Here is a 14,790-nt window from a genome sequence, read left to right on the forward strand (position 1 = left end):
CTGCAGGCTGTGTTTACACAAAGCAGAAAGGATAATATGAAGATTAATCAAAAATGTTTGTAGTTAAATAGCTCTAGTATGTAGAGGCACCATTTGCCCCATGGTAACACCTGTGGCTACTTGGAGGAATGTTGTACATACTGATTCCAGCATGTATTTTTTGGAAAATAAATATTCTAAAAAATTAAACTTGCATTTTTTCCTTTTTCATGATTTATGGCATGACAACATGGTCATACAGCACAAAAGACATTCTAAGTTGCCTCTTCTTCTAGCCATGTTTGCACCATTTCCATAAAGGTGCAGGATTTTATAATGCAGTGAAAAATTAGCTCACAGTGAGTAAAAAAAAAAAACATTCAGAAACTGTTCAACGTTCAGAGCGTTAAAATTTGATTCACACTCACCTTTATAATTAAATTATCCTGATAATACATCAAGCTGATGCTGGACGAACTGTATGGCTGCCCTGATTTGTGTTCAACTCACAGCCTACATGTAGATCCAGTGCAGATAGTGTAGTTGCATCCTAAACAGGCCTCCTATAGGCAGAGCTCTGCCGTGCTTAATGAATACTGTCATGGCCCAGCTGAACATGAATGAATGTATAATCTAATAGAATGAAGGCTCCTTTCACTTGCTAATAAGGTCAGCTGATTACGCGAGGCATTTGCACAAGCTTCACCAAGGTAACGAACAATAGATGCGGGCCGCTTGGACGAATCTCACGAGTGGATTCACAAATGAAAACACCTCCTGACTGAGTGAGCTCTTCATCACAAAGCAGCCATCTTTAGCTGGAATAAATATGTTGCCTTTATTCCGTCCCAGTGTTGTAGATGTGATAAACAGACGATATTTGTGTGCCGCTTCAGTCGTCAGCAGAATAAGAGAGCGTGGGTGTAGGAGTGTGTTTACACACACAAACACTACAGCTGCTGAGGACAGCAGCACAATGTTACTTTGTGTAAAATCGTCTGACTGATCATAAGACAGGTTCTTAGTTAGGCTTCGAATCAGACTCGTGTTTTACAAACGTAACCGGTCAGAAAAGCTCATCAATAGATGCTAACTTTTTGCAATGTTGTTTCTGTGAGCGATCAAATTTAAATATCCATTTGTCAGTTCTACTTCTGATCATTTATGTTGCTCTGAAACTTGGCTGCACATCAGTTTGAGCTTCAAAGTCTTGCCAAGGGAATGTAATCCTGATAAGATGGTCATTATATGAGAAGATTTTGTTGTCAACTAAGAAAACAAAACACAGGAAACTTTTAGGCTACTCACAGATACTATTCATATAGTCCAGCTGATAAAGGGAGCAATGAGGACAAGCTAAACAAGTTAGACTCACACCTGAACCTGTACTGACCAATAAACTAGTATTTTAGACTTCTAATATGGTTAGAGGTTTGTCAGATCATGCCTCTTCCCTCATAAACTCTCAAACTACTGGTTCAGTTTTCCTATAAACAAAGACAGACTGTTTGGGTGCAACATAACTTGATTTTAAATGTAATCCAAGAAAGTACCTGAGCAGATTGCCCGTTATCCTACATCAGCATCTTCTGAACAGTCAGATATCTGTCATTCTGACAGCTAAATATACAATTAAAAGCTAATTAAAGCCAAACATGATCAGAGGATGGTTCTCCTCTGCTTTAACCCTTTCCACTCCAGAAGTCTCTGTACCGGGACCAGACCACAGAGAAGTAAACCCCCCCCTCTTCCAGTGAATCACCAGTGGACCTTGTTTGGGGAAAAAAATGCAAACCTTACATGTACCTATTTGAGTTGCATCGTAAATATGATGTTTGTCTTATAACTGTTGCACCATAATCCTTAATCACAAGCTACCCAGAGCCATTGAAGATACAAACGTGCTACATTTTCATAGCTGTAGCTCTCAATATAGCCTGACTTTCTACTAATCTTTAGACAATTTTTCCCTTTTTCTGGAAAAGTGAGGTGAACTATGTCAAGGTACAGGAGAGGGATGTAGTTCATGGAGCAGTTTCACACAAAGATGAATACCACTTAATGTCTTTATGACACACTGCACCTTACTTGAAATACAAAATTAGCTTTTAAATTGATTAAAAAAAAATGGGTGCAATTCGTGGCCCAATTTAAAAAGCGTCAAAAAAATCATCTCTCTCTCGCCCTTGACTACTCTGCACAATTTTTGCAGATAAATTCCCACAGGGAACGCCAGAACAGGCGAGACTTCAACTTCAAAGCAACAGGTTGTAGAATAAAGCACATTTAGCGGTACTATTATGACGCAGTAAAGAAGATGCTGCATTGTTGTGCTTAATTTCTGCAAATTTTGTCGTACAGATTCAATACCATCACTGTCACTGACTCACTGTTGGAAGGCTCTTATTTATTTATGCGCTTGAAACATGAGTTTCTTCTTTTTATTTTTTCTCACGTTTTTTGAATTGCAATGTGCAAGGCCTAAAAATACTCAAAAATGCATGAGAATTTGCACACACATCAGTACTGATGAAAAATTTGAGAATTTGCACACACATCAGTACTGATGAAAAATTTGAGAATTTGCACACACATCAGTACTGATGAAAAATTTGGTATTTTATGTAACTTGCATAGGTGTAAGCCAAAATGGCTCAGTAGCGCCACTTGGAAAATTTCAAACAGGCTCTACGACCAGGATGTGTCACCTACAGCTATGACATTTGGTACAGATAAGTAACTCGTCAAGATGCACAAAAATGTAATCGACAACCATACCCAAAAGACAACAGGAAGTTAACCATTTTCAATTATGTGATATATTTTGGACGATTTTGGACCAATTTTTGCACATTTTAAAAAGCTATAAACTCAAACAGGGTAACCCCAACAGAGCTCAAATTTGGCCAGGACGTACAGCAGGCATGGGTGATTAAAAACAATCAGAATGACCCGCAAAAGTCTGAGAGTGTGGAAATGGTGGCTGGCGGAATTTCTGCAATTCGCCATGACACAGGAAATGCTGTGTAACTGGCCTGTACATGTTCGCATCTGCCTGAAACTTTACATATCATATACTTATTAAACAATAAGACTCTGGCCCTGATGACATTCACAGGCCGATATACAGTCACAGTCATAGCGCCAGCAGGCAGACATTTTGCATGTCTCACCACAAAACAGGAAGTGCTGTATAACTAACCTGCACATGCTCGAATCTACCTCAAACTTTACATGTGTGATCACAGCCTGGCTCTGATAACATACCTTGATCAATATACATTTACACTGATAGCGCCACCTGGGTGACAGTTTTGATACGTCGCCATCAAAAAGGTCATAGGCCGAAATACACTCTCAGTTGCAATGCCACCTGGTGGACATGCTTGGATTCGCTGACCAGCAAGGATGCGAGGACCAGAACAACACTGCTTGCAGCCTTAAATTGGTTTTCAACTCTCACTTTTGCCAGGTAATAAGGAGACTCAAAGCATCTGCTTATGCTCTAATTCACAGATGGAAACAATGAAAACTGGGGCATAACGATGTAATTCATAATTTGACAAATGCCCAAATCTGACAGTGTGCAGAATGCAACAGTTTTATCTACAAATTTCACAGCAGTATATGTAAAATGCACCGTCTCCAAGTCATAAATTTAGTGATTTACACCCAACTGAGTCTCTAAACTTTCAAGAAGAAAGCCAGCCTCCCACAAGGACTTTCTGGCTTTGTTGGAGGCAGTCAAGATTCAAACCATTGAGAGACATTGAAAAATCATAAATATTGAATAAATGACCTTAATGAAGGCCACCCAGCTCTGGTGACAGTACATGAGGTAACCACCCAGAGATGCTGGTAGTTGGCTTCGGTCAATGTAGTTGGAGAGCTCCGGGATTTCTTTCAGAAGGACTTTCTGCAAAAAAGATGAGACCAGCCTTTAGTTGCACCCCGAATTTAAACACAACCTTGTGCACAGTATGAGTTGGTTTGCTTACCTTGAAAGAGGGGGTGTAAGACTTTGACGGAGCCAGGAGCTTCAGCAGCAGCTTCAGAACATCTTTCTTTTTGGGCTGAATAATGTAGACACAGTGGACAGTCCGCCTGTGCAGCTAGAAAACAGAGAGCACAAAAAAAAACTGAAATAGCACCAATAATGTTTTCATTTGGATCAGATGACTTTGGTTGCTCATCCTGCTAAATCAGAATAAAAAGGAGCATTTTAGCACTTTAGCAATTACAGAAAGTTGGGAGAACTCAAACAAGGAGATCCTACATTTCAATCAGATTTGTCACTCAAATTTTCAGGCTTCCACCTTAATGGTCATAGCCACACAGTAGTAGTAGTTTCCAAATAGATAAAGCAGGAAAAACACTTACAGATACAATCCTCTCCTAGACTTTGACAGTTTTATTGGATCAAACCGGTAGGACCCATATTGGGGTATGTGCAATGCTCAGAAAAAAACAAAAATAAATAGAAAAAAGGCCCACAGACCGTTCTCATGCAGGTATTGCCAAGCCTTGCTAGTTGATTAATGTACTTTTAAAATGTTTATTACATATATTTAAATGTATCAATATTAGATATTACAATAACTGATCCCAAAAAAAATAAAATAAAATACAAGATGATCGTATGAAAAAAATTATAAATTCAAATTTGTATAAGTAGCTTAATCTCACACTATAAGTTCTATTAGACTAACATTACGTCCATGTAAGATCATTTGGGGTTTTGCCGGTTCACTTTGCTTTTCTCCATAAGACTTAAGTGGGACTAAGAAAACAGTAGCAATCATGAATAAAAGTAGCTTCCTTGCCTATAAAAGTCAAGACAAATTTTGAAATGAGGCCTTGTAGATCTAATATGATTGAAGACTCAGCAACCTGGCTGATTGTTTCTGACCTCAAATTTGTTCAGAGAAGGATTTTGGTGGGTTTCGAAGGGAAATCAGTGAAAGTTTAAGCGGCCCACTTTATGCAGCGGAAGGTTACTCATCCTGCGTAAACCCCACTGGTTTACCAAACTAGCAGCCTCAGGGGCAGTTCAACCTTTCAGAAATACCACAACCCGGCACTGAGGCCTCTGGATACATGAGACTTTTAAATGAAAACAATAAAAAAAAAAGTCTACTTTGACAAGACATGGGCGATGTACAAAACAAGCTGGTATCACTGTCCAACAAACTGACAGCTTTAGCAATTTACCAAAACTTCACTCATACTATGCAAAAGTAGGACTTTTTTTGGGCCTTTAAGATCTGGGACAGTTTTCCCATTCCATTCCAGTTCTTATAAATACACTGACAAATACAAAACTCCCCACAGCCCACCGCTGTTCCAAAGGGCCTCATATAATCCCATAATAATATGGTGATGACTGGGAATCCTTTCGCTTTCATCAATGAATGCGTCATTAAAATAAAGCTGTCCGTCTTTAAAATTACAGAATGAGAACACCAAAAGTCACATGAAGTTCAGACAGAATACCAACTCTGAGTGAAGTCGACCCTCATCCCAGCAGTTTGCAATTACAAAATAAAACATGTCGGTATGCAGGCTGACATCAGGCCAGCAACTAAGACCACAAAAGCTATTAAGTCTTTTTCTCTCCGAGTGGGGAACAGTTGATCTGGATGCAAAAGAAAATAAAAAAAATTGCTGCATCCCCTACATAATTGTGCTCATTTCATGTAATTTCACAGAGGCCTTTTCTATTAAATAACCGAGCATGTGACCAACCATGCATGTGACCCCCACCCGCTTCCCTCCACACACTCACACAGGAATTCCACTATGAGCTCCACAGACATGACATACTTTGGGATTGTACTTTGAAGACCAGCTCAGACTGCAGCGCGCCTCCGAATCAATAAAACAAATGTTGCATAACTTTATGCTGCAAGAAAGAAAAAAAAAAGCTCTCCTTGTCGATTGGGCGATCACAAGTTGAGCACGTCACAGCGCCGGGTGCAGAACACTCACCTCAAGTCGTGCTCATGCATAATTCAGACAGAAGCGGCAGCAGAAACGCAGAGCTGCCGTTCCACAAAAGCTCCGTCCCTAAATGCATCTGAACTGAACAACATAAAAACACTAGCCTCATCTTTCCTCCAGAAGAAAATGCTTTTTTTTTTTCCAGGATAGGACCTTCTTCTTATCCAAAACCAAACGCTGGTGTTGGATTTGCATTTTTTTTCTATGAACAATGACAAATCCAAAATAGGAAATGATGTTGATCCAAATCCAGCAGTGACTTTGCCACCATTGTTGGTATAAAGGACGAGCTCCAAGTGCAGCATTTCTGGAGCGAAACGAAAATATTGCAGATGACCTTTGTTTCTTTTTGGAGCTGGCAGCTTGCAAGTATGCAGAACCCTGTGCAGCTTTAAGGAGAGGTATTTTAAAGGCAGTAATGTGCAAACAGAGCAAATCAAGACTATTCCTCAACTATTGGAAATGCCATTGGTGTACCGTTGTGAGTTTACAAAACCCGCCATGTAATTGCAGCATCTCTTGGCTACTTCTAGCTGGGGATTTGTGTTGCATGTTATGTCCATCTCTCATTCCAATCTGGCATTAGACGCTTCAGACTGCACAACACTGTGTCTGATAACATGCTCACTGTGCCCAAGTAGCCCATTACATTGGTAAATTCTTGCCTTGGACACCATTCAGTGACAGTAAATCTTGTCTGTCCATTTAAACCTACACTTTTCTTCACTGTGTTGTTTCTAGAGAAGCACTTTGGGCTCCTATTGGTATATGTCACATGACAGGTAAGTAGGTAAAAAATAAAACAAACAAAAAAAGAAATCTGACACGCTCTTTTTTTTGGGCACATCCCACTGATTATGATACACCACACAATAAAACCAATTGTTTTCCATCCTGGCATCCTACTCACTGCCTCAGTAGAGCTGCAAACATTCTTAAAGACCAAAACCATCCTGGACATCATCAATTTGACCCTCAGGCTGACTTTTAAGGTCCAAGAAATGATGGACAGACAGACTAAAAAACAGCTTCTCCTCCACAGCCATAGAGAACTGAACTCTCATTAACTATCTGGACCCAAGTACCTACTACTATCTATGCACTTTTGACAATGAAGATATTCCATTCTACATCTTTTGGGCCACCATCTTCTATGCTGAAATATGTTTTCCCCCCTCTCTTGCAAATTTTTAATCAAGCAAATACTTTCATTATTATGTAAAAACACTAGTCTCTCAGCTCATTAAAGAAACTCTCAAACGCATCTCTGTATATCAAAGTTTTCCCATGAAAATAATCCCTTGCTGCCATCCTGATTGATATCAAAACTGATAGTATAATACCAGAAAAATGGGTAAATCAGGGTTAGTTGTACCTCCATCTGTCAGTAACAAGCTACAGCTCAGTCACTACTGTCTGGTTTTCACTTCTTGTGAATGATTACCATCTATGCTGGTCTAATACATTTATGCTTAATTTGATTTTGACCAGATGTACAGTAATTGCAGTTTGGCTTTGTGAGGCAGGCAGAACTGTCTTTGTCTACTGTTCTTCAAAAAACATAGTTGTAATGACCAGCTCATTGTGTTCACCCATACGCTCCCAACCCTCAAGTGACAGGAAGCAATTCATGTGAACTGAACCTTGAAAAAAAAGAAAGAAAAAGAAACGTGCTGGAGCTGACCAACAGACTCAAAAGGCTCCCTGTGGCACAACATGAAGGATTTACGCTTCAGTTGGACACCAATGTGCTCACCAACAAATTGCCCTTTGTTGACTCCCATCATGCAACTGTACGATGCGTTTCCCTTCTGCTAAACTCTACTGCAAAATACCATTAACTGTTCTCAAAGATTGTTGTCACTGGGAAAGTTTCAGTGTCAGAACTTTAAGAAGATGCACTTGAATGAGAAAAACGTGTGAATTACATAATTTAATGAGACAATGTAGTGACAAGTGGGAGAAAGGAGCTGCAAATTCAGAGCAAAATACTAAAACAAAAACATGCTTAAGGCAAACATGGCTGCAAATTTATGGGAGGCGAAAAGGCGTCTGACTCTTTATACACGTATGGAACAATTATCTGTATGATAAAACAGAAATATCACCACAGGCTGCATACAGAGTATATCTGGAAGCATGTTATTGGAGATAAAACCTCAGAGCAGTTAATGTTTTTGTGTCTCAAAGTGTTACAGTGACGCCTCACTGACAGATGCCGTCTAGTAGAACTGGTTGAGATGATCACATACTGTATATCATGTTACTGTGCAAGGTTTTTTTCTTTTTTTACTTCATGTAAACAATGAAAATGTCAGATCATTATGACACACGCACAAGCAGCATCAGGGTTTCTTTTGCCTTAATAAGGAGCACTGTTGCAACACATCTACTAAGACTGCACTTTTCTAGCTTGTAAGAGTAAGGCCTGTAAGTATTTTCACTTTCAACGAACTGGTAGATTATTTTCCTCAATTAATCGATTAGCTGTTAGGTCAAAAAATGGTGAAAATGTCTTGTATTGGCCACAACCCAAAGATGTTCAGTTTACTGTCATAGAGGATGAGAAAAGTGAGAATAGTCACGTTAAAGAAGCTGGAATCATCCTTAAATTCCTCAAACTGATTACTAAAATAGTTAACGATTGGGTCAATATATAATTGCGGGACTTTTTGTAACATAGTTGACATTTTTTTTTTATTGTTTTCAGGCCTAAAATCAACATGGCCGCCTATAACCAAACACCACATGGCATTTTTACAGAAAGATTCTTCTAAATATTATATTTACAATTGAGTAAAATTGAAAGTTATTTATAAATATATTGTAGTAACACTGCAGATATGCGATAAATCCACACTTGACTCACACACTACTTTATATTAAATAACTCAGAAAGCCTTGGAGTCTTGCCAGTCTTTTCTTTGGGAGGAAATGACATCATGTGGAGCAGGTCATGTGATCTGGAATTAACACACTTCCTTGAGAGGTGTTTTTGTAATGGGAAACTTAGTTGAAAGTGATTTCTCGGACACAGACAGAATTTGTTATTTTCCATATAAAATTTGCTATATTGCCGAAGAAACATCTGTCATGATTATCTCAACTTCATACAAAGAACACAGTCAAAACAATTTATGAATAAGCTCATTTTATTATTGTTTAGTGAATTAGAAGGTGGTTGTTATTAAATTGGGATGGTTATTTAGTTCACATTTTAGTGATATCCAGTCACTTTTTATTCATAAGTGATTGTTTCCATAAAAAAATAACATGGGATTTTTAAAGACATGATCATAATGAACATAAACTTTTTTTTTTTTTTTTTTTTTTTTACTTCTAATAAAAATGTATGCAAGATATATCCCATGGACTTCAAAAGTCCCTCAATTATATACTGACCCGACTTGCAGCTCCAGCACAGAAAGCACAGAAATGTTTGTTAAAGTTTGTGCTCAGCTGTTATTACTGTATAGAACGTAAAGAGGCCAAGTTTAAGGATTCATCAGCTGAATGCACATCTATTAAGAGAGCTACATACATTGCAACAAAACAAAAAACCCCGAAGCCCAAAACCATTTTTCTCCACAGAACTCCAATACAAAAAGAGACAATAAGAATAAACCCATTGACTGGGAACCTTCCAACTGAAAACAAGGTCAATTATTACTCTCTATTATGGACTGTGATTGTTTTACACTTGAAAAACTTTCCAAGGGCCTCAGTACAAGCTGTGGGTGACACAATAATAACTCACTGAGGTGATGTGGTGCCATTTTGGAAGTCAAAGACCCTGTTTTCCAAATACGGTGCAAATCTAGATGCCTTTTTCTGCATGTAGACGATATCGAATTACACAGCGAACACTGGAAAGATGCTCCAGACTGAATCTACTTCATTAACTTTGTTATGATTGTCTCAGGGAAGAACCTGAACATATATGAAGGGAGAATCTGCCACAGATAATCATGTTCGCACATCACAAATCTGTGCCCCGACACATGTGATAAGGGCTTATGTTATGTTTTGCAACGTCACAGGACAAAACAATCTGACAATGACTCTAGTGAACATCCTGACTCAACTGTTTAAGAACAACTAGAGACACAAAGAAATGCAAAAAAAGGAACAAATAAATGATAATTCAAGAAAAAGAGACACCAGATGACCACAACGAGACACAAAATGGGTGAAAAGATGCAATAACCACAAAAAAATCCAAAGGACTACAACTAAAAGATGTCAAACATCACACAGACATAGACAAAGAATAGCAATAATACCTCGAGTAGAAGCAGCGTCTCGGTGATGAACCTGGTCGCAGCCGGTGAAGCCTGCCTCAGATCAGCCACCACTGACACTAAACTCTGCTTCTCCTGCTTCTTACTGTTGGAAAAGGACGACACAACCATCAGCACATCCTGTACAAACTCTAACAGACACATTAAGACAGACTCCGCTTCACCTACATGTGCAGCCCATGAAAGTAATTTATGAAGTCGACCACTTCGGCTTTGCTGAGTTCTGAGGAGAGTCTGGTTTGTCCATCCACAGGGAACACGATCAAAGGGCAGCCGTGCTGATCGAAAGCACCTGTACAGACAGATAACACCACTTATCTCAGAATAATAGCATTCCAGCAAAAAAGACAAGTGCATCAGGTATCCACATGAAGTTAAGGGACATTTTTGGTTAATTAATTTTGTGTCAATGCTCCCCAATAATTCCAGACCATTAATCATTTCCTGGCCAAGTTTGCTGATGACTGAAGCCACATTAATATACATTGTTAAATAAATAACAATATTATTCTACAAAAACAAACAAACTGTGAAATTAAATTTTTAGCTGATTAATTATGTAAAGTTCTGGCCTGCCTTTTTTTTAAAAATAAAAGAACATGTAATTTAATATTTTTTCTGTGATTTTACTGGATATTATCTGTAATATAACAACTGTGAAAAATCTGTAAAATAATCATTTAGAAATTATTTAGCAGTTTTTCAATCATTAAAATACATCACCTCTCTTTCAAATAATAGGCAAATATCTGAAAAATAATTCTAGATTTTCCAAATTTAAATACAGTGAGGGAAAAAAGCGTAGTTTTACAGTCCAATGTCGTCAAAGAATAAATTACCAAATATGAAAATATATTATTTTTGAAGTAGACATAATTTTCTGACCTGTTTTTCTAAGTCAACATGTATTTTTTTCCTGTGATTTTACTAATATAACAAAATTGGGAAAAATCTGTGAAATAACCATTTATAAATTATTTACCAGTTTTTCAATCATTAAAATACATAATCTTACTTTCATATAATAGAAAAGTATAAGAAAAAAAACATTTTTGTAAATTTAAATACAGAAAATAAAGTGTAACTTTGAAACTTAATAATTTAATGTTGTCAAAGAATAAATTACTAAATACCCCTTTTTTGTTGTTTTTTTGTTTTTGTTGTTTTTTAAAATCAACATGTAATTAAAATTGTTCAGTGATTTTATTAATTATTATCTCAAATACAGCAAAATAGTAGAAAAACCTGTAAAATAACCATTTATAAATTATTTATCAGTTTTTCGACCATTAAAATATATCATCTTGCTTTCATATAATAGGTACACATCAGAAAAATAATCACCTTTTTTTGCAAATTTAAATACAGCAATACAAAAACTACCAAAAAATGTAAATGCATATTTTTGATGTGTACAATTCCCAAAGTTCTGGTCTGTTTTTTTGTTTGTTTGTTTTGTTTTTTTAAGGTCAACATAAATTTGTCTTTTTTTCTCATAATTGTATTGAATATCTGTAATTTGACCAAGCAGGAAATATCTGGGTTTTTTTTGTTTTTTTTTTTAAGTTTAAAAAAAAAAAATCTAATTTTATTTTTTTCTTTCAAATATGAAGAAATATCTGTAAAATTAATTAATTAATTAATTTATTTATTTATTTGTTTATTTATTTAAAAATGGTGATTTAAATACAGAAAAAATGGGCAATTTTATGGTTCAGTGTTGTCAAAGGACTAATTATTTTCTATATTTATACTTACAAAAATAATAGTTTTATCTTGTTTTATGTGAACAATACAGTTTTGGCAATTTTGGGGGGTTAACAAGCAAATTCAGATTCTTTTTTTCAACTTTCATTTAACAAGTTATTATCTATAAGTCAACAAAACTTGGAAAATCTGTACAAAATTACAGCAAACTGTGAAATAACTTCGAGTTCAAACAGTTTTGAGTGCAGATGAGAGCAGGTACAGGACACAGAACACTGTGGAGGCTGATACCGACCAGGGAACAGCACCGCTCCGGAGCTGAGCACATGATCGGCGGGCAGCGGCGGGGAGGAGCCGCTCTCCTGCACCGGCTCCTGGACGTCTGAAACGTTCCGTAGGAAACGATTATTTTTATGGAAAACACACCCGACAAGAATTTTCAGACTGTCTAGGTTGCAATATGACCGCTGGAGGAACTGGTCCAGCAAATTCCTGAGCAACTTCCAGAGAGTAGCCTGTTAGCAGCAATGAAGTCAAATTTAAAGAAAAAAAAAGTCCAGCTGGAGGTTTAATGGGGAGAAACTGACCTCCTCCGAAGCTGCACTTGGCTCCTACCTGTTGCGTGTCGGTTCATCTCCAAGTCCTCACTGGTGGATCAATTTCACTTTTTTTCGGCTCTTGACTCAAAGCAAACTGCTGCTTCTCTGTATATCCACAGAACCGAGCCAGAACCGGGCGGTTCTACTGTCCTACAGCCGGACAGAAGCACCTGGACGGCGACTGCTGGCGGCGTCTTTCCGCCATGTTGCATCCTCTGATCGGTTCCCTGCTGCTCTGATGATCCCCGCTGCTTGCAGCCTGCCTGCCTCATTTATAAACCACGGAGGGCGGAGAAAACACGCAGGAGGAGGAGGAGGAGGATGGGCAGAAACTGTGGAGCATGACCCGGCCTCGGTCCAATCAGCTTAATAAAGGACAGGGCCGGAGCCAGGATTCTGGAGGAGCCCTGAACCCTGAGAGGCAAAGGGGCACCACTGTTTGAAGTGACTGTTAATGTTGGAGAGTCACAAAACAAGAGAAATAAAACATTAATCAAACTCATTAGCAAAAAATAACATAAAACTACCACAAACTGACACAAAACGACTGCAAAGAGACACAAATACAACAGACTCACTCAAAATAACTTCCAAGAGAGACCAAAAGTGCTGCAAAAGAGACACAAAATGACCACAAAGACACAAAAATACCACAAACTGACACGACTAAAGAGACACGAAAACTACAGACACACTCCAACTTCTAAGAGAGATCAATAGTGCTGCAAAGAGACACAAAATGACCACAAAAACATAAAACTACCACAAACTGACACAAAATGATTGCAAAGAGACACAAAAACCACCAACATACTCTAACTTCCGAGAGGCCAAAATTGCAGTAAAAGAGACACAAAATGACTGCAAAGATATAAAACTATCACAAACTGACACAACAATGACAAAAGAGACACGAAAACCACAGACACACTCAAAATAACTTCCAAGAGAGCCAAAACGTGGCGCAAAAAGGACACTAAATGACCGCAAAAACACAAAACTACCACTAGTAGACAAAAAGATTCAATGGAAATGCTAGATCCTCCCAGGTCCTCTCCCTCAGTGCTGATGTGTTCTGAAGAAGTGGTGTGAATCAGAGCAGCCATGAAATCAAAAGATTGCAACAAACAGATGCAACAGTGCAACAAACAGATAAGGGAGAAGAAAGACGCCAAATTACCGCAGCAAGACACAAATCAACTGCAGAGACACACAAAATGACTTAAAAGGGACAAAAGAACCACAAAAATACACAAAGGGTTCAGTAAAACATACTGAAAGTACTACTACTAGCCTACTACTACTACAGCTATGACTAAAACTGCTACTGAGAAACACAAAATATTGAAAAGACACAAACCATCTGCAAAACTGAACCAAACATTTAGAGACACAACAGTGTCACAAGCCAAATGCTGTTTGTTGTCATTTTGTGGCCTCTATGTTGAAAATGGAGGAACATGAAGAAGTCTGGCAGTCTTTGAGGTCCTCGATAAACAAGACTGTAGACACACAAAATATCTACAAAACATGAGGAAAAACAAGTTTATTTAGGTTTAAATTCTGTCTCGAAGTTTGAAATCCATACACCGACACAACATGGGGCTCCTGAAGCCATAAGAGGACATTAGAGGCAGAGTGATCTAACCCACAAAAAAATCAGAACTGAGTTTTACATAATTTCTGTAATATTTGATCTAGAGGTTTTAGTGGCAGAGTGGTCTAACCCACAAACCAAATATAGCGTTACAGTGGCACTTTGACTGTTAGACCATTCTTGAAAACACAAAACTTTGACCCCATTTTTCTCAAAAACCACAGAAAGTGGGTTAGACCACTCTGCTTCCAATCCCTACATAAAAGATTTTTTTCTGTCCTCACGGATCTAGTCTGCAGAAGAATCTTTGTTTTGTTCACACAAGATATGAATCCCGTGCACACAGTTGTTGATATGAGATGTTGTATTTTGTCCACGAGAAGATAATTTGTGCAAACAGGATAATAACTTCACAAATTGCGATCAGAAGATTAAAACAAGAAAAGCACTCAAAGAGCGCACAGTATTCCGACAAGGCTGCTCAGTCGTTGTATCATCTCCGACGGCTGAAATCTTGAAAAAATTTGTGGCAGAAATCGCGTCACTATAGAATGTGGCCATTTAACATAGATATACCCTCAAACAAAATGACCTTGCGCTGAGCACA

The 14,790-nt window shown here is 38.0% G+C and overlaps 1 protein-coding gene across 1 annotated transcript in view; it reads right to left on the reverse strand.

The window, feature by feature from the left end:
* The window catches only part of LOC111580836 (uncharacterized), a 34,603-nt gene extending 21,036 nt beyond the window's left edge, over positions 1–13,567 (reverse strand). Inside the window, exons 1-6 of the mRNA XM_023288752.3 lie at positions 12,603–13,567; positions 12,283–12,369; positions 10,449–10,572; positions 10,263–10,365; positions 3,978–4,091; positions 3,779–3,895 (exon numbers count right to left, since the gene is read on the reverse strand). Of these exons, the coding sequence (XP_023144520.2) occupies positions 3,779–3,895; positions 3,978–4,091; positions 10,263–10,365; positions 10,449–10,572; positions 12,283–12,369; positions 12,603–12,621 (564 nt within the window). The 5' untranslated portion in view covers positions 12,622–13,567. The remainder of the gene's footprint in view (positions 1–3,778; positions 3,896–3,977; positions 4,092–10,262; positions 10,366–10,448; positions 10,573–12,282; positions 12,370–12,602) is intronic.
* Between the last annotated feature and the right edge of the window lie 1,223 nt (positions 13,568–14,790).

This window comes from Amphiprion ocellaris, chromosome 12 (genome assembly GCF_022539595.1).
Source record: "Amphiprion ocellaris isolate individual 3 ecotype Okinawa chromosome 12, ASM2253959v1, whole genome shotgun sequence".
Lineage (NCBI taxonomy): Eukaryota > Metazoa > Chordata > Actinopteri > Pomacentridae > Amphiprion > Amphiprion ocellaris.